The sequence below is a fragment of the Lynx canadensis genome, chromosome C1 (genome assembly GCF_007474595.2).
Source record: "Lynx canadensis isolate LIC74 chromosome C1, mLynCan4.pri.v2, whole genome shotgun sequence".
Lineage (NCBI taxonomy): Eukaryota > Metazoa > Chordata > Mammalia > Carnivora > Felidae > Lynx > Lynx canadensis.
In genome coordinates this window covers 21,417,118-21,441,945 of record NC_044310.1, presented here as the reverse complement: position 1 = coordinate 21,441,945, position 24,828 = coordinate 21,417,118, and the positions used below count along the sequence as shown (strand labels likewise).

Sequence of the window (24,828 nt, the reverse complement as noted above, 5' to 3'; positions counted from 1 at the left end):
CCAAGCCGACCGCGCCCCCACCCAGCCCGGAGGCACCGCGCCACCGCCTTGCCCGGTGCCCCGTGCCCCGCCCTTCACCCGAGGTCCACCCCGCCCCTTCCCCGTCGCAGGGGCTCCGGTCTCTCGGCCCCCGCCTCCGCTCCAGCACGGCCCCCTTCTCCAAAACAGGGGCCCTGTTCGCCCCACTCCGCGTCGCGGCCCCGCCCCCTGCGAGCCCGGGGAGTCGGCCAGGTCACCCCGGGGAGTGGGAGGACGGCGGCGGGGCGGGCCGGCGCGGTCACGCGGCCGCCCCCCCGCCGGGACCGTCGGACGGGGTGCAGGCGGTGACCCGTTCGCGGGCCGTGGTTTCGCGGGCGCGGCTAAAGCTGCTCCGCTCCGGGCGGCCGCAGGGCATGCGGCAGAGCTGGCGGAAGCAGCGCTTGAAGTTCTCGTCGAGGAAGGCGTAGAGCACGGGGTTGAGGCTGCTGTTGGCGTAGCCGAGAGCGATGCACAGGTGCAGCGCGGCCACCACGAGCGGGTCGCGGCGGTCGATGTCCACCAGCGTCCAGACGATGACGAAGATGTGGATGGGCGCCCAGCACACCACGAAGGCGCCCACCACCACGAGCACCATGCGCGTGATGCGCCGCAAGCTTCGGTCCTTCTCCTTGGAGCCCGAGAGTAGGCGCACGCTGCGCAGGCGCAGCAGCATCAGGCCGTAGCACACGGTGATGATGAGGATGGGCACGACGAAGGCGAAGAGGAACACGCAGATCTTGGTCACCGTATCCCAGTACCAGCTGGGGCTGGGGAACTGGAGCGTGCATACCACTGCCCCGTCTGCCGGGGAAACAAGGAGAGACAGACAGGAGGTGAGGGTTGTGTGGGCCTGAGCATACCCTGCCTGCTTGCTACCCTTCTTGGTATGGTCAGGTCCCACGCCTCCTCCTGGCCTTTGCTCAAGGTAATTCTTCCGTCTGAAATGTCCTCTTACACTTCTGTACTTGATGAACTCCTACTCATCCTTAAAGACCGCAGCGGGATTGGCCCTAATCTAGGAGGTCTCCTTTCTATATTTTCTTCCAGTCCCTTCCAAAGCCTCTACATCCATGGCCAGCAGTAATCATATAGTTTAGCCCAAAGCCACCAAACACCCTACCCATTTCCAGACTAGCTGCAATGGGGACAATACTGCTAAGATTGATCTAGAGAGCATGAGTTAAGAGAACTCAGGCCTTACTAAACCTGTGGTGTGAACCTGGGCAAATTGTTCAGCCTCTAGGAGAGCTTCCACAAAGTAGGACTGATAACAGTACTTAAACCTCACAGGGTTGTTGCAAGGATTCAATAGGTTACAGCATGTGAAACATTAGTACAAGGTGGTTCAAGCTCTTGGTGTATTCACAGGGCAGAGGGGCAGATACATATAGGAGTCCAGAAGTCAGGGCTAGGTCAGGGAGGCAGATCTCAGCTTAATGGCAAGAAGAGCTGACTGCTAGATTTGTCCAGAGGTGTACCCAGGGTGGAATGAGCTCCCTGTTCCTGGAGTGTGGGTGTGGGCTGGATGAGCACCTTAGTGGATGTTTTGGGATTCAGAAACGGGCCTGAGACTGTCCTGGGGAGCTCCCAAGATCTCTTGGAACTCTGGGATTTGAGGAGCCATGCTGTGGACTTGGATCCTGAGAGTTGTAGAAAGGGTGCTGGGGGGGCGCCTGGGTGGCGCAGTCGGTTAAGCGTCCGACTTCAGCCAGGTCACGATCTCGCGGTCCGTGAGTTCGAGCCCCGCGTCAGGCTCTGGGCTGATGGCTCAGAGCCTGGAGCCTGTTTCCGATTCTGTGTCTCCCTCTCTCTCTGCCCCTCCCCCGTTCATGCTCTGTCTCTCTCTGTCCCAAAAATAAATAAACTTTGAAAAAAAAATTAAAAAAAAAAAAAAAAAAAGAAAGGGTGCTGGGGATCCACAGAGGGGGTCCACCGGAAACAGGATGGCAGGACCCCCAGGGATGACTGAGCCCAAGGACTTCATTGTGCAGATGGCAGAACAAGGCTCAGAGAGGAACAGCACTTGTCCAAGGTCACACAGCAAGCTGCATACAGAACCAAGTGTTGAGCGGGGAGGATGTGCAGGGGATGGAGTGCGGAGAGAGGAGGCCCATCTGGTCTGACCCCTAGCAGGGCTACAGTTAATGGCCCATAAACTGAAGGCTGGCAGTGAGCAATGGGGCCCAGCTGCTGAGTCAAGACCAATTACAGGGAAGCTGTATGTGATGGTTAAGGTGGTCAAAAGGCCTCCCACCAAACCTATTCCCCTTCCACCCACAGCACGACCCTCTGCAAACCTCCAACTCAGGGGGCAATAGGAGTAACAGATATAAGGGCAGGAGCCTTGGGTGCTAGGCCAAGTTCCATCAAATGCCTAGCCACGTGACCCTAAGTAAGCCACCTGACCTCTCTGATTCTGGATGTATCCCTGCCTTGTCCTGAATATTTTACACACAGAGCCTCATTTAATCCTCTCAACACCCCATGATACAGTGTGGCTCAGATAGGTTAGTGACCAAGGTCTTTAACATGGTTACAACTACTTTCTGTCCCACTTCCTTATGTCAAGCAGGAGCCACATAACCAGCTATCACTAGGAGGAGATGGGCCATAACGTCTAAATGTTGGCCATACTCTATCACTCCTTCTCCATATTCATCTGCTGGCCAAATGCCAGCAGTGGAGGATTCCAAAACCATCTTTAGGAGCCTGGGTTCCTGAAGAACTGTGGAATAAGAGCTCCTCCTCCTCTGATTCACGTTAGACTGTGATATGAGTGAGAAATAAACTATACTGTTAAGCACTGAGCTTTGGGGATTGCTTGTTACAGCTGCCACCCTGACTGATAGAAGTAGTTACTAAACTAGTTACCATTTTTACCCTGAGGGAATGTACCTGTTATTCTCTAACGGCCATTCTCTAGGGCTTGCTTTGGTCATCTGGGCCAGTGGTTTTCAAACTGGGGTGGAAGGGCATTTGGGATGAACTGTAGATCTTATGGCCTCCACTGCTCCCTGGTCAGTGACACCCTCACCCAACTGGCCACCCATCTCCCTTTAAGCCAGTCATCCACACACTCCTGGCCAGCTGCTACATCCCCATAGATCAACCCTCCACCATCCCATTCATAAATTTCCGTTGGCCAGCAACCCATCTGACCACTGACCAGTCATCCATTGTCACCTTAGTCAACCATTCATGTCTAATTGGTTGACTACGCACCCTCTCACTAGCCAGCCACCCACACTTTGATCAGCAATCCACACCTCTACTGGTATGGAGCCAACTACATCCACTCTAGTAAGTGGCCTGCATACCCACAGGGGCCCGCATGCTGCCTTCTGTGGTCAGTGGCTGTACCAAAGCTTCCTCACTCACTCACCCCGGGGGCGGGTCACGGCCATGACCATGATGGGTACACCAACACCTGAGGCCAGGACCCAGATGCAGATGTTGATCAGCTTGGCCTTGGCAGGTGTGCGGAAGTCCAGGGCCTTGACAGGGTGGCAGACAGCAATATAGCGGTCGACACTCATCATGGTGAGTGTGAAGATGCTGGTGAACATGTTGTAGTAGTCAATGGAAAGCACAACCTTGCAGAGCAGTTCTCCAAAGGGCCATGTCTCCATCAGGTACTTGGCACTCTGGAAGGGCAGTGTGCTGGTGGCCAGTGCATCTGCCAGGGCCAGGTTGAAGATATAGATGTTGGTGGCTGTCTTCATCTTAGTGTACCTTAAAAGGAAGTGCATGTGTAATTGTCCCCATTTCACAGATTTCAGTTGCACATGAGACTCAGAGGAAATGATTTGCCCAAAGTCACACACAGAAGGTCAGTGGCAGAGGTGGGACTAGAACCCTAAACACTCTGACTCAGCATCACTCCTTCTCACTATAACAGATGCAAAAGGATTTCTCTGGCTGTGGGTGACTTTGGCAGAAAGTATTTTAGGAAAAAATCCTTTGTCATCTGAGGGGTACTAAGCAACATGGTTAAAAACAAAACTGGGCTCCAGAGGAAAACAGGTCTAGGTTCTAACCCTGCTTCTACTAGTTATTAACAGAGGGACTCTGGGCTGGTAATTTGAACTCTCTAAGCCTCAGAGTCTGTAAATTGTAAAAAGGGGGTGATGCTTTTACCAACCTCATAGAGTTCATAGATCATACAGCACGTATCCCTGAGCCCAAAGCATGCAAGGGCTCACTATATGATAGTTATTATTCTTCATATGTGAACAATGAAGCTGGGGACTATACCAGAGTGACCTGACCCTCTGGCTTCTTCCACTGACCTTTTGGAAATATGACTGGCCAGCTCTGAGGAAGGGACTCTGCCTAGCAGACTGGCTGGGGCCTTGGACCTCCTGGGATGCCCTGTATGGTGGACCAGGGCTCCCAGTCCTTCCTGTGGTTCCTTCCTGACCTTCTTATCCCCATGCAGCTGGACTCACCCATATATCCAACCCAAGGCATGAGCCCCGGTGTCCAAGCCAGATGTCTGCAACTAAGCCTTCCTGCACCTGAAACATCCCTCCATGATCTACGCTGCCATGCAGCTGCCTGCACCACAGCTGCCCGCTTGTTTGGCCTACATTTCCGTCATGGCCCTCTCTGTACCAGGGCCTGTGCTGGGCACAGGACATCCTGGGGGGGAGGGGGAGCGGGGGCTGCATACACTGAAATACTGTCCCAGTGCAATGTGATCGGCGCAGAAACACACAGGTACACCGAGGCAGGGAATAGGACTTCTTTCATGCCCCTAGAGTGATCTGAGAAACCCAGAGAAGGGTTGCACGAATGACTCCTCAAATTTCAGAGCAGGAAGAGCCCTTGAGAGATTGAGGGAAAGTGATTTTATGTAAGTATGGTCCAAGGACTCCCTTCAGAATTCCTAGAAGTACAGACTTGGACCCCACCTCAGACCTACTAAACCTGAATCTATGGCACCCAGGCCTAGCAATCTTCATCTGTTTTTTTGTTTTTGTTTTTGTTCTTTAAGTAAGCTCTAGGCCCAACGTGGGGCTTGAACTCACAACCCCGATATCAAAAGTCACATCACATGCTCTACCATGTGAGCCAGCCAGGTGTCCCAGAAATCTTTAACAAGCACCACCCACAAGTGATTCTTATGGGCTCTAAAGTTTGAGAAACCCCACGTGGCCTAAAGCCCATCTTGAGAAAAGACAGGGAAACTGAAGCCCAGAGAGGGGTCATGGCTCACCCAAGATCACACAGCCACAGTGGCAGAGCCAAGGCGAGAACTTAGACCTCCTGACTCCCAGACCGGTGCTCTTTCCACTCTGCCCCAAAGGTGGAACCACACTGCCTGCCTCCACCCCTCTAGAAACCCCCTGCTACCACGCTGGCCCTGGGTACCCAGGACACTGTTGTGGCAACTGTGAGAACGTGCAATGAATGCACACTGAGTGCCCCCAATGTGTTTTAAATGACTGAATTAATTCGTATCAGCGAAATCTCTTCCTTCATGAAGGGACTGATTTTTTTCAGTTAAAAAAAAAAAAAAAAAATGGACTCTCTCATTGTCCTCCAGGGCCAGCATCTGTCTCACTCCCTCCCCGAATAGCTGTCATTTGCCCCAGGGCTGGAGAAGCAGAAAGTTTTGCTCAGAGACAGCAGAATTGCAAGTCTCGGGAAGCCTGTCTTCAGCGGGGTGCGGGATCACAGCTGTGTGGGAGGCGGTCTCAACCCCACAGCTGACTCGTCTAATTTCGCTTCTTTTACGCAGAACAATTAGCGGCTGTTCTTTGCCTGCTATTTTGATTTGTGAGGATCCTTCAATTCCCAGAGGGGGCTGGGATGCTGGGAAGTGGGTGATGAAGCTGCTGTAGCTGGTCCAGGCAGGGCTGAGTGGCATGGCACTGACTGCTGGGCAGAGCCCCAGAGGCTCCCGTCCTAACCAGTGCCCCCACATCCTCCTCAACTAACCCGACTGCCAAGCCTGGCCCTACTGGCCTCCTGGGACAAATCATGCCGTTCTCCCGCTCTCAACCCCCCCAGGGGCTCCCTGGGGTTCTCTTCGTATTCCATGAACTCGTTCCTACCACCTCTCAGGGCCTCGGCTCCCAGAACTTTCCCCTTGCCAGATGTGCCCCACCCCCACCCCACTGGCCTCTCTGCGGTTCCTTGGGGCACAGCAAGCCCATTCCCACCTCAGGTCCTCTGGACTGCTCTTCCTTCGGCCTGGAACCCCACATTTTGCATGACTTGCTCCTTCCCTTAATTCAGGACTCTATTCGAATGTCACCTCCACAGAGAGGCCACGCCTGGCCGCCCTGTCTAAATACCTCTCTCCCCACCATCTCTCCGTCTCCTTAAACTGCTTCATTTTTCTTTATAGCACGAGCCACCACCTGACTTATACTTCTTTTCTCTCCATTTGCCTCTCTCACCCACGTAATCTCCCCGAAAGGCTGGGGACTTGGTCCATTTTGTTCCCTGCTGCATGGCTGGGCATACCAATAGCACCTGGCAAACAGCAGGCCCTTGATAGACATTTGTTTGCGTGCAGTTCTTAGTCCAGGCTCTCACGGAGAGCATGCAGCCTCCTCCCTCCCCCACAATTCATTGTCCAGGTAAGTCAGGGTGCTCACTACAAAAGTAGATTTGCTCAGAATACTCTACGGCTTATTACTCTTCCACGACTCTCCATTGCCATCTGGATGAAAATCAGACCCCTCAGACTGCATTCCAATGGGGTAGACTCCTTCCCCATAGTGCCTTCCATGTCCCACCAGATCTGTAGTTCCTCAGATGCCCAGTGTAGCATGTCCTTCCTGCTAAGGAAAGCCACTGTAATGGTTTGGTGGGAATCCTTCACACACACACACACACACACACACACACACAGATTTTTATAAAATTTTATCTTTGCCAATGTAATGCAATTACAAATTACTTTGTGTAAAAAAGTCATATAGTATTATAAATGAAAACAGGTTCCTAACTCCTCTTTCCTGCTCCCCAGAGGCAACATTTTTAATATGTTTAATTATTCTTCTAGTGATTATCTCCATAATTCTAAGTAATATGCATAGTTGGCTATTTCTTAATTTATCAGTTTTAGACAGTATGTGTTGAAGTTTGTATCAGTTAAGCCAGGCTACACAGCAGTAACAAATATTTCAGTGGCTTCACACAATAAAAGTTTATTTCTTATCCTTTCAGAGTCCATGCAGTGTCTCCAGGACAGCTATATTCCATAAGGCAATGCCAGTTCATTTCAGACTTGTGGCTCTGCCATCTTAACCCAAGTCCTCCTTGATTAACACAGAGGGAAAAGAAACAGCTGCAGGTGACTGACCAGAACTAGTCACGTGGCCCCACCCAATGACAAGGGGTTGAGAAGTACAGTCTTCTATGTGCCCAGAAACAAGGAAAACCAGATATTAGTGAATACTAGTAATGTCCTCCACAACCCCTAATACACTAGATGAGTATTAATTCTCTTACACTACCCAGCTCCACTTCCTGTCTCCATCCGTTCAATATAGTTTTATCGCAACTTCTAAATTTTTAGTTAAATTAAAATCTGGGGTATAATATCTCTTTTTTGGGGTTTACATTCTTACTACTTTATAGATATTGCCCATTGCTGAACCAAATGGTATACTATAATTAAGTTTATTTCTCTGTACATATTTTTGGTTTTCCTGGAGTTGACAATTGCCTATCTTTTCCTCATTTGCTTAGTTCTACGTACATATTGTGAAATCTCCTCAAACATTCCAGCAGACTTGTAAAATGCTTTTTCTACACAGTCACATAATCTATCAGTTCCTTTTGTTTTGCTAGTGACTCACCTCCTGGAATCTTCCTCCTCCCTTTTAATTTGGGACTAGTTGCTTTCTAGGCCAGCTGCATAGCTGTCCTCCTGTGATGAAGAGCCTGATTCCTGGTTTGCAAGTCTTTTCTATCTTGGATAATGCCCTCACTTTAGTGAAACACCTCTTTTAGTCACTTCCTAAGAAAGGACACATAGGAAGTAAAATTTTATACCCTTTTTATACCCATTTACACATGTCTGAGAATGTCTTTATTCTATCCTCACTTCTGATTTGACTGTATATGGAACAGTAAGTTGGAAATAGTTTTCCACCAGAATTTTGAAGGCATGGCTCCCTCATCTTCTAGCTTCAAGTGTTGCCACTGAGGTATCTGAAACCATTCTGATTCTTGGTGATGTGTATATAATCTGTTCTCTCCACCTTCAAAACATTTAGGGTCTTCTCTTTATCCCTGGTATTCTGATATTTTGTAATAAGATGCCTTAGGGTGGTTGTTTTTCATTTGTATTGGTCCCTCTCATTCTGAAGATTCATGTCCTTCAATATGAAATATCCTCACTTCGTATCTTTGATAATTAACTCCCTTCTGCTTTCCCTGGAATCCCTAGAAAATTGTCAGTCAGATATTGGGCCTCTTGATTGATCCTTTAATTTTCTTATCTTTCCTATTTTCCATCTCTTTGTCTTTTTGGTACATCCTCTGGGAAATTTACTTTTCATTACCTCTCAACCTTTCTATTGACTTTTTTATTTTATTTTGGCTCTCATGTTTTATTTTCCCAGTGTCATTTCTCTGTCTTTTATTATTTCTTTTTTATATAGCATTTATAGCATCCTATTTCATGGATACAATATCTTCTCTTATCTCTCTGAGGATACTAATAATTTCTGTTTTGTATTTTCTTCTGCTCACTGCACTATTTGCTTCAAACATTTCTATTTATTTGTCTACTTTGGCCTCCCTCTTTTATCCTGGAGACTTCCTTCAAATATCTAGTGATATATGACTAAGGTTGATCTTTGAGTAAACACTAAATAACTAATTGGCAGCTGTGTGTGTGTGTGCACATGCGCACATGTGTGCATGTGTGCATCAGTGTGGGGCTCCTGTCAACTGCTGCGCCTCACTGTAGGGGGACTAAGCAGAAACCAAGCTATTATATTGGGAAACATCTAAATATCAATGTCAGCATGTCTCTTCTCTGGGACCTTGAGAAAAAGTCTTCTAACCTCCTGCCTGGGGAGCATACTTCTGGCTGTCAGGATTATGGCAGCAGAGCTGGAGAGGAAGTCTGTGGATCCCCCACTTTCCATTTGGTACCTCACTCTGATCCTTTCTGTGTCTGCTGGGCCCAAGTTCAGAGTTCCTCCAGCTTAACTTGAGGCAAAAACCCTTAACCTCCTGCAGAGTGGAGCAATAGTCACCTGACTGTGCAGGGTACAAGAGTGGGGGGCCTAAGGGTCTCAATGCTCCCTCTATAGATAATCCATCCCCTGAGCCTGTTTTCAGCCCTATACCTCACCCCTGCTCAGCCTGGCACTACCCTTCGAATTGCTCTGCATCATCCAAATATGTGTTGACATCTCTTCAGGAACATAAACTGAGGCACAAGAGATGAAGTGACTTTCCCACAGTCACATGACCAGTAAGGAGTAGAGCTGGTATTTAATTCATGCAGTCTAGTGCCAACATGTGGTAATGACTTTTCTATACTGCCCTTTAGTGCATGTTACCTTCCTTCCTGCCCCCCTCCCCTGCCCAGAGTTAGTGAAAAAGTCAAGGAATGTGAACTCACTACAGGTTGAGGTTTGTTCACTCTTCCAACAGGTAGGTTATTGATTAATAATCAAGCATCTGGTATGTTCCAGGCACTGAATAAGGAATACAGGAGTGAGGACGACAGTCTAGTTTCTTGAAATTCATGGTCTCAGGGAGGAGACAGACATTAAACAAATTGCTGCACTGATTAATGTACAGTTACTCACTATTATGGCTCTACCATGAAGAATAAGAACAGGGTATGGTCATGGACACTACCCAGAGGGAGTGTGAGGGGGGTTTGTGGAAGGAATCTGGCTTCGATTGGAAGGTCAACAGTGGCTTCTCTGAGAATGTGTGCTATGAACTTAATTATAAGAGACACTTGAGAGCTTGCTCCTCTCTCCCTCTCCTTCCCCTGCCCTCTCTTCTTGCCAAATGAGGACACAGCAAGAAAGTGGCCACCTAGAAGCCAGAAAAAGAGCTCTCATCAGAAACTGACCATGCTGGCACCTTCATCTTCCATTTTCAGCTTCCTGAACTGTGAGAAAATAAATTTCTGTTGTTTAGGCCAACCAGTCTATAGTATTTTGTTATGGCAGTTTGAGCTGATTAAGACAAGGTGACATTTCTACCAGGTTGGAAAGAATAAGGAGTCAGCCATGTGAAGATAAGGAGGTAGGTTGTTTTAGGCAGAAAGAACAGCATGTGTAAAGGCCCTGTGGCAGCAAAAAGCTCAATGAGCTGCAGGAAAGATCAGAGATTAAGTGTGACTAAATGGCAGTAAGCCCAAGAGGAAGCAACAGAAGATGTAGCAGGAAGTCAGCAGGGGTCAAGTCATGCACAGCAGGAAGTTTGGATTTTATTCTGAGTGCAACAGGAAGCCATTGGAGATTTTAAGCAAGAGAGTGATGTGGTTTGATTTGTGCGTGTTTCTTAAAAGATCACTTCGACTACTGTGTGGAGGCTAGATGAAGGGAAGAGCAAGACTGGGTGAGAGACTGAACTTTCTAGAAAGATAAATCATTTACTGCCCCACCCCTCAAAACCCTACTGTTGGTCTCTAATTTTTTTTCCTATTTCAAAAAGCTGTAGATATGACATTAGATCCTTACCTTATGCCATATAAAAAAATTAACTCAATGGATGAAAGACTGGGCACCTGGGTGGCTCAGTTGGTTAAGCATCCAACTGTTGATTTCAGCTTAGGTCATGATCGCATGGTTCATGAATTTGGGCCCTGCATCAGGCTCTGCTCAAATAGTGCAGAGCCTGCTTGGTATTCTCCCTTTCTCTCTCTCTCTCTCTGTCTCTCTCTCTGTCTCTCTCTCTCTCTCCCCCACTTCCCTGCTCATGCATGCATTCTTTCTCTCCCTCTCTAAATTAATTAATTAATTAATTAACTAACTAAAAAAATGGATGAAAGACTTAAATGTAAGAGCTAAAACTATAAAGCTCTTAGAAGAAAATATAGGAGGAAAAGCTACATGATGCTGGATTTGGCAATGATTTCTTGGATATGACACCAAAATCACAGGCAATAAAAGAAAAACAGGCAAACTGGACTGCATTCAAATTAAACAACTTGGTGCATCAAAGGATGCTATCAACAGAATGAAAAGGTCCCACACAGACTGAGAGAAAATATTTGTAAATCACATACCTGATAAGGGCTTAATATGCAACATATATAAAGAACTTCTACAACTCAATACTTAAAAAAAAAAAAAAAGCAAACAACTGGTTTAAAAATTGGGCAAAAAACTTGCAAGAAATGCAAAAACTTGCAAAAAAACAACTGGATTAAAAACTTGGGCAAAAATAGACATTTCTCTAAAGATATCAAAATGACCAATAAGCACATGAAAAGATGCCCAACATCATTAATCACCAGGAAAATGCAAATCAAAACCACAATAAGATACCCCTTGATACCTATTAGGATGACTACTATTAAAAAAAACAAACAAAAACAAAGACAGAGGGATGTCTGGGTGGGTCAGTCAGTTAAGAGTCCGACTTTGGCTCAGGTCAGGATCTCACAGTTTGTGAGTTCGAGCCCTGAGGCGGGCTCTCTGCTGTCAGCACAGAGACTGCTTCAGATCCTCTGGCCCTCTCTCTCTGCCCCTCCTCAAAAATAAATATTAAAAAAAATGTCAAGTGTTGACAAGGATGTGGAGAAATTGGTACACTGTTCGTGGGAATATAAAATGGTGTAGCCACTGTGGGAAAACAGCAATAGCGATTCCTTAAAAAACCTGAAAACAGAATTGCCATATGGTCCAGCAATTCCACTTCTGGGTACATACCCAAAGCATTAAAACAGGGTCTCCAAGAGGTATCTATATACATTCAAAGTAGCACATTCATAATAGCCAAAAGGTGGAAACAACCCAAGTATCTATTGACAAATGAATGGATAAACAAGATGTGGTCTATACATACAACAGAACATTCCTTTTTAAGGAAGAAAATTCTGACACATGCTACAACATGCATGAACCTTGAGGACACTGTACCGAGTGAAATAAGCCAGTGACAAAAGGGCAAAAACCTCTGTGACTCCACTCATAATGAGGCACTTAGAGTAGTCAGATTCATAGAGGCAGAAAGTGGTTATCAGGAGCTGGGCGGCGGGGGGGGGGGTCTTATTTAATGGGTAGGGAGTTTCAGTTTGGGAAGATGAAAAAGTTCTGGAGACGGATGGTGGAAATGGCTGCACAACAATGTGAATGTACTTAACGTACTTACAATTCGTTAAAATGGTGAATTTTATGTTACTTGTATTTGACCATAATTAAAAAAAAAAGTGAATCATAAAGTGCTGTTATTGTGTCTGTTTTCTAAGTTTAAGAGTGTGGTGTGGGAATCCTTTAGAACTTGGTTCCTCAACATACTTATTACTTCACCTCTCTGAACCTGTGTCCTTGTTGGCAATTTCAGCGTAACTGGCTTTTTAGGAGCAACACATGTGAAAGTATCTAGCTTACTGGCCGGCGTGTAGACAAGAACTGACAGCCCTTGGGGTTCTTTTTCCCCTGATACTATTCTGCTTTTTTCTCATAAGGTTCCCATTGGGTCCACCTCTGGGGGTGAGGATAGTAAGCCTGGAAAACCTCTACTGACTGTAAGATGCCCTGGGAAATCCTTTGCTTTTCTTCTAAGTCAAAACCCTCCATTAGGTCATCTTGAATTACACAGCTGCTAGGGGAGTTTGCTCTCTACAAAGAAGGATAATGATCTAGTTTCTCAGTCCTCAGTGAAGCCCCCTTTCTACGAAGCACGGAGTGGCTGGCCACGTTCATTCCACAGCCTTAAACCCATTCTATCATCTGTCGGACAAGCCCCATTGGCAGGGAAGATCATCACCACCTCAACGTGATGGAGACCGGGTGTGCTCTGTGCCTGAAGCACATTGTCCATACATGCTCCTGCGCCTCTGGAGAGCTGCACTTCTCAGCTGACAAACCCCTAGTAAGAATTTTCACCCCCGGGGAAAGCCACGCACTTGGTTAGAGCTGCTGCTATCTTAGTGCCTGGTGCTCAGAAGGTTAAAACGCTCCCTCCTTCGTGCAAGGCCTGCATGGGACGGGTCTGACAGCTTTGGGTCGGTTGTTTGTGTTCTTTAAGCAATATTCTCTGTGTGTCTTTTCCTTCATGGGCCAGGCACCATGCCAAACCAGTGACTGCATGACTTCATTTCCTTCTCACTGCAGCCCTGAGTGCTAATTCTGTCCTCACTCCACAGATGAGCTAAGATGGACGGCTCGCCCAAAGTCACGCAGCTCAAAAGTGCCAGCAATGGGATGCAGCCTTAGATCTGGTCTCTGTACTTTGCTGTTCACTGTCCCCCAGCCTCCCTGCCACCTGCACTAGCTCATCAAACAGTAGCCAGGGAGAGGGGCCCAGCCTGGAGGCCAAGACCAAGTGGAGTAAACATCTGGACATGGGCTAGCTCCACAGCGTCCTGTTTTTCACACATTCCTGCACCCTGCTATGGTCTGGGGGTGTGGAGACAATCTGCTCACAGTCCGGGTGGGGTTGGGAGAGACAAACCCACAAACCTCAGAACAATGTCACAGGCACAATGGCGACACATGAGGAAGAGAGGTCAATTCAGAACTAAACGTACACCTCTGGTCACAAGGGGGTGGCAACCAGCATTTACAGACAAGCACAATGTGCCGGGTCTTTCCCAGGCATGATTTTACATACTCTGTACACCTGAGTTTTGTTTCTTTTTCTTTTTTTTTTAATCTTTATTTTTGAGAGACAGACAGATTGAGAGCAGGGGAGGGACAGAGAGAGAGACCCAGAATGTGAAGCAAGCTCCAGGCTCCAAGCTGTCAGCACTGAGCCCGACGCAGGGCTCAAACTCACGAACCTTGAGTTTATGACCTGAGCCAAAGTTGGGCACTTAACCAACTGAGCCACCCAGGTGCCCCCCTCTTTTTTTTTTTTTACTAGATAATAAATATTTATTGGACACAGAAGATGTGCCAGGCATGGGGAAAACATTTTCCATCATTTAGTCCTCCCAACACCCCCACAGGGTAGAAAGTATTTATTATTCTCAATTAACAGAGGGCAGTAAAGGAGCAAGGTTGCAGAGTCAGAAAGAGACTGAGTAGAGATTCAAATGGAGTGCTTTTCCCTGAAAACCCGGCACCTTCATTTTAACTTTGGTTTCAGCTTCTCTCCCATGGACCCAAAATACTCTGTGCCCCCCTCAACTCTTGTTGACAATTAAAATATAAGCTCTCTAAAGGCATGGTGTTTCTCTTGCTCACCACTATGTATCTAGAACCTACAGCAGTTCCTAGTACAAATAATAATGTGCTCAAAACCCATTTGTCAATGAAATAAATGTCATTTTGTGTCTTCCACACTAGACTGGGGCATCCTTCAGGCAGGAACTGTGTCCCCTCCATGCTGTATCCCAGGTCTCAGCACAGGGCCAGGTCAGAGGAGACACAGGGTTTACTGGAGGAGGCCCAGTGGGATGGAGGAGTCCAGGAGCCTAATCCTTGAAAGGAACTAGCCACAGACTGAAGAGCTCACACTGAGCCAATTCTTCCTCCCCACCTCCTCCTCACTTCTATCCTCAACCCAGACCAACCCAGGTTCCCTGAAGGACACCTGAGCCTGACCCTGTTTGCCCTGAATCTGAAGTGACTCAGATCTGCCGTGGCGAAGGGAAATGTCAGATCATTTATCCAAAGCAGCTAATTTGTTTCTAACTAAACGGAGGGGTATTTTCTCCACTTAAGACACCACAGCCCATGGGGATCAAAGTGGGGGCAAGAGACCTGAAAAGAAAAACAATTAACAGCAGCAAGGTAGGAGCACCACCCTCAGTCCAACCCAACCTTGTGGCACCTGAGGGGCAAATCAAACAAAATGGCTTCAGCCTAGATCGAAACACATTTGGTTCCAAACAGCATGGTTTGCTGGAGTATTTAGAATCAATTTTGTTCCAAATGCTTTTTGAGATCTGAAAAATAATAGCTGCTCACTATAAAATGTTCAAATAATACAGAAATCATTTAATAAAGAAAATTTAAAACCACTATTAACATTACAGACCATTGTTACAGATAACTTGCAAACACTCATACCCTGTTTTATATAAATGGGATCTTGCTCTAATACTGTTACATAACCTGTTTCTTTCTCTCAAAAGTATGCTGTGACCATCTCTCTATATCCATAGATACAAATTAATATAATTTTTGATGACGGACTGTTATTCTAACCCAGAGGTCAACAGACTTTTTCTGTAAAGGGCCAGAGGGTAAATATTTTAGGCTTTCAGGCCACATAAGATCTCTGTTGCATATTCTTGTTTTGTTTTTTTACAACCCTTTCAAAGCATAAAAACTGTTTTTAGCTCAAGGACCACAGAAAAACAGACTGCAGGCTGGGTCTAGTCTCACTTATGGACACTGAAGCTCCTGCATGAAATAATTTAATAAATTCCCTATTGAAAGATATGGACGTTGTTTCCACTTTTTTGTTATTATAAATAATGTTATGATAAACACCTTTGTGCACTCAGATATCTGTTGGTCTCCTTGGGAAAAAGATTCCTAGAATCTCAGAGCTGGAAGGAACCTTTACAGTGACACAGGCATTCCTTCTAAGGCACTCCAGACAAATGGCCTTGCAGTTTCTGCTTGAGTGTGCCCAGAGAGGGGGAACTCACCACCTGCAGGCACAGTCCAGCCCACTGTTGGGATGACTCACAGGGTAAGCAAGTTCTCTCTCTCTTTGTTGGAACTAAGGGCTGCCTCTTTTTCACCCAGTACTATTTTCCCCCTTTTCCTGCTCATGGAATCACAGAATCTAAAACTAACCCTTCTCCCTTCTGACTGTTGGAAAATAGGAGGTATTAACAGTACACATCTCAATTGTGGCTCCGTCGGTTAAGCATCTGACTTCGGCTCAGGTCATGATCTCACAGTTTGTGAGTTTGAGCCCCATGTTGGGCCCCCCTGGGGCCTGCTTCAGATTCTGCCCCCTCTCAGAGATTCTCTCCCTCTCTCTGCCCCTCCCCTGCTCGTGCTCTCTCCTGTCTCTCTCAAACATAAATAAACATTAAAAAAATTAAAAAGAAAAACAAGTACGCACCTCATCCAGCTGTGGTGAGATCAGAGTTAATACAAGTAAGTGCTCAGTCCATGTGAGCTGTTATGGCCGGTTGGTTAGCTGCCTTCTCAGCATCACAGGGCCATACCTGGAGCCCTCAGGTACGCTCCTGACTATCTGAGTAAATAGGATACCCTCCTCTTGGGTTAACGGAGGGCCAGAGATGATGCAGGTAAGCCACATGGCAGGAACACAGATGGTGCTCAGGCCTGGCCTCCTCCCATCTCTCTAAGCAAGTAAGTGAGGCCAAATTCATTTTCTGTGGGATCTAAAACCTCAAATCCATTAATGTGGACATATGCCCCAGCAAGCAGGGCTGGCCTCTGCGGACAGGTGTCCAGGTTTCTGCCTCATGACTGGCTGCATTCTGCCCATACCCAGATGAGGTTTCCAGTGTTTCCTACCTCACTCATCACTGCTGGTGGGGCATCAGCTTAGGCTGCACCCCCTGTCACACAGGCCCCCAGGTGGGTCTCCTCAGCTCACAACTCTGTTCATCTCCTTCTCCTTCTGAACTGCTCCAGAAATTCCCTGCCCCCTGCACATCCGCACTGTGGGCCAGGGGCTCAGCACAGATACTGTCACCACCAAGCCTTTAATAACTGTGGTGGGTAGAATGGTGGCCCCGAGAAAGACAATTCCATGTCCCAACCCTTAGGGCCTGTGAATGTACTGAATTTACTTGGAAAAGGAGTCTTTGCAGACATAATTAAGGATCTGGAGATGAGACCATCCTGGATTCTCTGGGTGGGCTATAACGCCAGTGACAGGTGTCCTTGTAAAGGTGCAGACAGAAGCAGAGGCTGGGGTGATGCAGCCACAAGGCAGGCCTGGAACCACCAGAAGCTGGAGGAGGAGGCAAGCAAGGACTCTTCCCAAGCGCCTTCAGAGGAAGCACCGCCCTGCAGACACCTTGTGGACTCTTGGCCTCTAGGACTGTGACAGAATACATTTCTGTTGTTTTAAGTCCATGTTAATTTGTTAGGGCAGCCCTAGAAAACTAAGGGAGTAAAGGTGCAGCCCAGAGAGAACATGGCCTTTGGCACCAGGTACACCTAGATTTAAGCCTCAGCCCTGTCTCTAACTAACTGTACAACCTTGGGCAAGTTCTAACTTGTCCCGAGCCTCAGTCTGCTCCTCTGCGAACTGGGAATAATGATCCTTCCTCAGGAGGGTGTGGTGAGTACCAAATGAGTTCATGCTTATGATGTCCCTAGCACACTGCTTGGCACACGCATATCATAGTGGCTTCTCTTGTCCAGACAGGGGAAAAGGGCCCAGAATGATACCTGCTGACCTGCCCTGGGGGTCCTGGGCTCCCTCCTGGCTCCTGTGCTGGCCTTTGGTAACCTGTCACCATTTTGGTGAGACACAGAGCCCTGTGCTGGAACTTCAGCACTGGAAGAGGCTCTGATCTATAACACTGAGTTCTAACCTCCTCTCCCACTTTACAAATTGGGAAACTGAGGCCAGGAGAGGCAAAGACAGTTACAAGAGGTTACGCAGAGTGTCAATTCTCCTGACTCCCGAGAGGCCAAGTTCTTTCTTCTCTACCAAGCTGTCCTCCTAGCAGCTAACTCTCAGATGAAGGGCTCAGGTGGCTGAGGCCAAAGGGAAAGGGGCGCTCCCGTCCAAGGCTTCAGCATTCCTGATGAAGGCCTGGGCTCTTACTAGATGCCCACATTCTAGGTCCCTGTGTCCAATGATTAGCCAATGTCAGGGAGGTCTGTGGATGGAACCATCCCCCTCCCCATCATCATTTTCACCATCTCTATCACAGCAGCTATGCTGACTCAGTGCTTACACGGGCTTGACATAGTCTATAGAATTCTATCGTGACATTTACATAGATTACCGTGTTCCATTGCTCCAACAACCCTATGCAATTGCTACCATTATCATCCTTACACACAGGAGAAGAATGAGACTCGGGGAGTGTACTGGGTTGAATAGGCTCCCCCCCACAAATTCATGTCCACCTGGAACTTCAGATGTGACATTATCTGGAAATAGGGTCTTTGCAAATGTCATTAAAATGAAGTCATACTAGATCAGCATGGGCCCTAAATCCAATGTGACTGGTGTCCCTATAAGAGGAAGCACAGAGACATACACGGAAGGAACATAGCCATGTGAAAACAGATGCAACCACTGCAGAGATGCAGCACAAGCCTAAGCGATGCCAAAGATTTCCAGCAACCACCCGAAGCTAGGTAAGGGGGAATCCTTCCCGAGAGCCTTTGGAGGGAGCATGCCATGCCTGATTTCACACTTCTGGCCTCCTGAACTGTGAAGGATACATTTCTATTGTTTTAAGCCACCCAGTTTATGGTCATTTGTTACGGCACCCCTAAGAAATGAATACAGAGGGGTTAATCGTCTTGCCAGCCGTGGCCTCAAACACAGAAGCAATCAATGTCTGTTAAAATGGCTCCACTCCCCAGTTCTCCCAACAAAGGGACTTTTTTTCCCCTCCCATCGGGAATATAGAATGTTAGCACTGAAAGGAAAGGTGGCTGGTGAGAGTATTTACTGAGCACTTACTATGTGCTGGTTGTGCTGCTAAGTAAGTGCCACAAGTGTGTTCCTATCCCACTGAATCTGCACAGGAGGTGAGCATTATCCCCATTCCACAGGTGAGGAATGTTGAGGCTCAGGGGGTGAAGAAACCCACCAGAAGTCCCACAGCTAGGAGTGGCGGGATTCGGCCTTGGCTCCCACTGACTCCAGAACCCACTAGCTTAACCTCTACCCCATCTTCTTCTCCCAGTTTGTCAAGGTCAATCCCTCTGCTTTACAAATGAGAAAACCGAGGCACAGCCACAGCAGTGATCACAAAGGCTCGGCCCACTGTGGGGAATAAATAGCTTAAATAAAGCATCTGCCAGCCAGCCTGGGTCCAGTTGGGGCTCCCTGTGTTTGTAGACAAAGGGCGGTTGCTCTTCCCGCTGACAAAACAAGCCAGGCTGGGCAGCAAGGGCTGCAAGCTGTGTCCCTGCCCACCATTTAACAGGAGTGGCAAGTCGCCAGAAATTAATTAGCTGTCTCAGTTTTGGCAAAGCCTAAGGAAGGAAAGTGGTTAATTATAACAAGGCATGTCACAGGAGATGATTAAAGGCTGAAACATGGAAATAAAGGGCCCTGAGTTGAACAGGAGTTGGGGGGCAGGGAGGTCAGGTCAAGCTCAGCAATAAACAGAGCAGACACCTTGTGCAGTTCATGCTCATGGAAGCCAGGGAAGAGAAGCTCCTCTCCATCAGCCCAGCTCTGCTTCTAGCTTAACGACGGCTGGACCAAGGAATGGGGCAGCCAGACACAACAGAGGCCCCAAGAAAGCAGAGTTCCTCAAGTGTGGCATGTCAGCCCATGGGTCTCTGGAAGTAGGACACATCCCTCCTACAAACACCTACGGACATGCTGCCTGAGGGTCAGACCCTAGGTTGGGGCTCCAGCTCTGAACAAAGACTACTCCCCCTGCCCCACACCTGCTCATCTGAAGAGGGAGAGATGAGCAGTCAAGTGTTTGGAAAAATATGTGCGGACGGGGGACACAGGACACTGGTGGGAACACAGAGGAGGGGGGGGTCTGTTGGCCTGGGGGCAGCAGAGAAGGCTCCCTGGAGGAGAGATTTACTAAGCTGAGAGGCAAAGTGTTAATCTAGAGAGAAAAGAGGTCTGAGGCTCCCACACATCTTCCCTCTTGTCTTGTAGTTGGAGGATTTTTATTATAGATCCCAACTACTCCATAGAGAGAAGCTCATTAACAAAGTGTCAACTAGATATTTAGGAAACAGAGATGTCTCCTTAGGACCAGGGATGAACTAGGAAATAGGATAGAAGATGAACGGGGCACAGTTCCCACCCTCCAGGAGCCACCAGTGTAAAATGGAAAGCAAACACCACATTACAACTAGAAAACACTGTGTCATGACCATGTGTGTCTCCCCTCATTCTATGCGACAGGCACGGACAAAGGCACTTGATTTACATCATTGCATTTCACCCTCACAACAAATGACTGTGGTGAGCACTATCACTGCATTTGGCAGACTAGTGGACTGAGGCTCAGAAAGGCAGAGAAATTTGCCCAAGGTCACACTGCCTTTAGGTTGTAGTACCAGGACTTAAGCCAGGGTCTGTCTGATTCTATTGATGATTAGTTTTATGTGTCAACTTGGCTGGACTATAGTACCCAATTATTTAATCAAAACGAATTTAGGTGCTGCTGTGAAGGTATTTTGTAGATGTGGTTAATATCTGCAATCAGCTGACTATAAGGAAATTATCCTTGGTAACGAGGTCAACCTTAAGAGCAAAACTGAGCTTTCCCAGGGGAAGAAGAAATTCTGCCTGTTGATTGCAGCATCAGCTGTTGCCAGAGAGTTTCCAGCCGGCCACCCTATCCTACAAATTTCAGACTTGCCTTGCCAGACCCCACACTGCATAAGCCAATTGCTTGAGATAGATGCTACTGGTTCTTTTTTCTGGCAGGACTATGTCTGATACAGACCTGAAAGCCCAAACTCTAGGCTAAGGTTGATGCTGGGAGCCACACACTCTCCTCACGAGAAAAGGGAAATGACACCAGCCACCATGCAAGCGTTGTAGAGGCTGAGATTTCACAAGGTCCCCTGTATGCAGCCTTATATCATTACCAAAGCACATGCTCATTTTTGCCATAGTTGTATGTGATGGATCCGTGAATTATTCTGATTCTGAGTCCTTCCATTGCTAAGTACATGTCCCACAATTCCATGTAAAAATATTGCACACCAGGTTGTCATTCTTAGTGACCACTCTGTGGGTGATACAGGGATGGTTCAGTTTGCCTAACCTGTCCCCGGCCCCCAAGGGATATGCTTTGAGGACAAGGGGCAAGGCAGGCCCTGTGCAGAGGACTTCACATCCATTCTCTCCTTTGACCCACACATATATTCCCACTTTGTTCATGGAAAGAAACTGACCCACAGAGGAGAGGTGCTTATCTAGGAGTTCAGAGTGGACAGAACCAGGATCCAAAGTCAGATATTCCAAAAAGCCCAGGTTTTCCACCTCTAGGCCTCAGACCATGCTGTACATTACTTAGGACATATCCCTCTACCTGACACACGGAATTTCACCTGTATTTTATTTATCAACAATTTATCATTTTAATGACTCTACAACTCAGTCTACCCTGCTCCGTGGCCTCTCCTAAACGCCAGAAATATACAAAAGTCATTTTCCACAGTTGGAATCAGAGGGTGTCATGAATTTGACCTTCTTCTCAGCCATTGCTTCACGGTCTCTTTGCACACGCAGGCTCTGGGAGTTATGGGGGCCTCAGTTCAAAGGCTGACTGCCATTTATTAACTGTGGCCCTGGGCAGGTGAATTATCATCTCTGAGCCTCAGTGCCCTCCTCTGTCAAATGGAGAGAAACATGGTGCCAACCTCATAGAGTCGGGAGGATTAAATGAGATAATATACAGGAGGCACTCAGCACAGAGGTGGCCACCTTGTCAGCATTCAAGAAAGGTCAGCAGTGCTATTTCTGGTGTGAAGCCCTGTGGAGTCAATATGCCATGCTTTGCCACTGAACCCTCTCTTATCTGGGATGACAGGACTGAGCAGGAGAGGAGAGTGTCTTAGGACTATTTGCCCCTCCCAGCAGCATAGCCCTGTGGCCATGTGCTGGCCTCCACTTCCTGCCCTGCCTCTCCCAAGGAGGAATGGAAAATCACTAGATGTGGGGCTTTCCCAGCACTCCAGGAGGATGAGTTTTTGTAACCAAGGGAAACAGATCATCTCCATCTGTACTGCAGGGGCATCTGGGCCAGGCGAAGCAGGTTTTCTCCCTCAGCTTAATCCCTGTCCCAGGTTCCCAAGAGCTGGGAAACCAGCCAGAAGACATCATTATTACCAACAACTTCCTGTTCCGGGCCAGGCCCTGAGCTAGGGCCATACATCATCTCCCTTAACCTTCACTGTTCCCTCTGCCCAAAACACTTCCACCCAGGGACAGGCCTCTGCTTAGTTGTCTCCTCCTCCCCAACCTCACTAGACACAACTGCAGCCCCGCCATTCTCCCTCCCCAGTGCTGTCTTAGTTGGCTTCATTGCCTATAGCCTTGGCCTTACACCAACTTATGTATTGTCTATCTTTTCCCCCACTAGAACGTCAGCTTCATGAAGGCAGGGACTGTGTCTTGATCGCTGTTACATGCCCAGCCCCTAGGACCGTGCCCAGTAGGAGGAGGGGCTGCTGAATGTATGCCTGCCACAACCCCACGATGCACATGATGGTCTTTCATCCCCATTTTACAGATGAGAAAACAGGCTCAGTGAGGTGAGCCCAAGGGTGGATGGCCAGCAAGAAGCAGACCTAGGTTTGAACCTCAGTCTGTCTGCCCCTGACGGATGTGGCCACCTTGCCAGGTGCTAGCTGTGCCCCAGGAATCTTGGACTTCTCTGGGCCTGTGAGATGTTGTCAGTGGCCCCCAGGCCAGGCTGCCCTGAGCAGGAACCCACTGCCCTTGCTCCTGGGTACAGCTATTTCTAGATACCCTTTGGCTCACCCTTAGCCCAGTTAATCCCAGGTGTGGAAAGAGATGCAATAAGGGATAAGGGGTTAGGAAAGGCAAGTTCCAGTCCTGCTTTGACCACTAACTCAAGAGACACTGAACCTCTCAAGCCTCTGTTCCTTCATTTTTGTTTTTATTTTTTTTAAGTATTTTTCAAATGTTTATTTTGAGAGAGAGAGAGAGAGAGAGAGGAGAGAGAGGAGAGAGAGAGAGAGAGAGAGAGAGAGAGAGAGAGAACATGAAACGGGGAGGGACAGAGAAAGGGGGAAAGAGAATCCCAAGCAATCTTTGCACTATCAGTGCAGAGCCCAATGTGGGGCTTGATCTCACCAACCATGAGATCATGACCTGAGCCAAAATCAAGAGTCAGTTGCTTAACTGACTGAGCCACCTCGGCACCCTGGTTCCCTCATTTTTAAATCGGAGGGGCTGAACTTGACATACAGGTGGCAGAAAATAGGGTAATGGTTAAGAGTATGGGCTCTGAGATCAGAATGACCCAATTTCAATCTGACTCTGGGCCTTTGAGCAGGTTGTAGAATTTCTCTGTGCCTCAAGTTTCCTCATCTATAAATGTGGGCAACAAACTCACCTCATATGGGTCTGGGAGATTAAATTGGGATACTGTATATACATCTCTAAGCAGACTGCCTGGCACAAAATAAGTAAAGAGAATCATCATCCATGATTCAAAGCTCTAAGCCTTGGTGAAAAGGTTACCTCTGCAGGGGAGAAGGGGGTGCCGTCTCCACCTCTCCCTGTGTTGTGTTTATTAGATGGGGCTTTTTGACCTCACAGGACTTTGAAGTTTGAGTTCTTTCAATTTATCAAGACTCGGAAAGCTACAGAAGACAAGACTCTTTCTGTACACACCCGCCCTGGCCAGAGACAAAGCTGTTGATTTCTGCAGCTGCACTGGGAGCTATAAATCAATAGAACCCAACCCAGACACCCCATCCCACCCCATATCCCCCAGCTGGTAACAGGGCTGCTGCAGCCTGCATGATGGTAAATTGCTAATTTAAGCCAGGCTTTCTGCTCAAGTCCATGATTATCCCTCTTCCTGTGCATGTTATGATGTTCTGGGTAGCCAATTGGATTTAAAGGTCCCAGGACTCGGAGGTTAATGAAATCATGCCTTGCCCTTGCACAGCTTCCAGGCATCATCTGCCAGGAAGGGGAGAAGGGAAATCTGAGATCACAGCATCTCTGAATTTCAGATTTGGGAAGACGAGCCTAAAATTATGTTTATCTTTTCTCCACCCAAATCCCCAGTGCCATGCCTCCACCCAGTGGTTTTCCAGTGTCCTCTTGCATACCTTCAGAGATGGGAAGCTCCCTACATTACACAGCAGCCCGTACCTTCTTGGAGAGCTTTGACTGTTAGAAAATTCCTTGTAAAAATAATAAGAGGTGTGCACAGATGTAAGTGTTCAAGAATGTTCACAGATGCATTGTTTAGATTGACATAATATTGGGAATAACAGAAGTCCCCCCCAAATAGAACACATTTATACGATGCAGCCATCAAAAAATTATGTTTTCAAATAGTGTTGATAACTTGACAACATGCTTATGATATAATGTCAAGTGAAAAGACAGCTTACAAACTACTGTATATAACATGATCACTATTCCAATACTGTGATCCTGATGTTATTAAAACACACAGACACAGAAGCAGAGAGAGAGAGAGGGACAGAGAGAGAGGGAGAGATGGGAAGGAAATACACCAAAATAACAAAGCTTTTCTCCTTTAGTGAGATTAGGGGTAATGACTGTCTCTACTTAAACTTCTCCATATTTTCTGCAATAACTACTGTGTTACCTCTACAGCAAAAGAAAATTTTTAATATTGAGCTAATAAAACTTCCCTGTAAGATCTACCCAATAATTCTAGTTCCTCTGGGGCTCAATAAATGTTGGTCGAATGAATGAGAAGCAAGCCTTTGAAATAGACACGATAGAAAATGTTCACTGAAAACTTGCCAAACGCCTAGTTCTGTACTGAAGTCCTTCACATCACGCCTCATAAACTTC

General features: G+C 47.5%; 1 protein-coding gene across 1 annotated transcript in view; it reads right to left on the bottom strand.

The window, feature by feature from the left end:
- Positions 1–277: 277 nt before the first annotated feature.
- The window catches only part of OPRD1 (opioid receptor delta 1), a 31,643-nt gene continuing 7,092 nt past the window's right edge, over positions 278–24,828 (bottom strand). The window contains exons 2-3 of the mRNA XM_030326077.1: positions 3,401–3,750; positions 278–819 (exon numbers count right to left, since the gene is read on the bottom strand). Coding sequence (XP_030181937.1) covers positions 278–819; positions 3,401–3,750 — 892 coding nt within the window. The remainder of the gene's footprint in view (positions 820–3,400; positions 3,751–24,828) is intronic.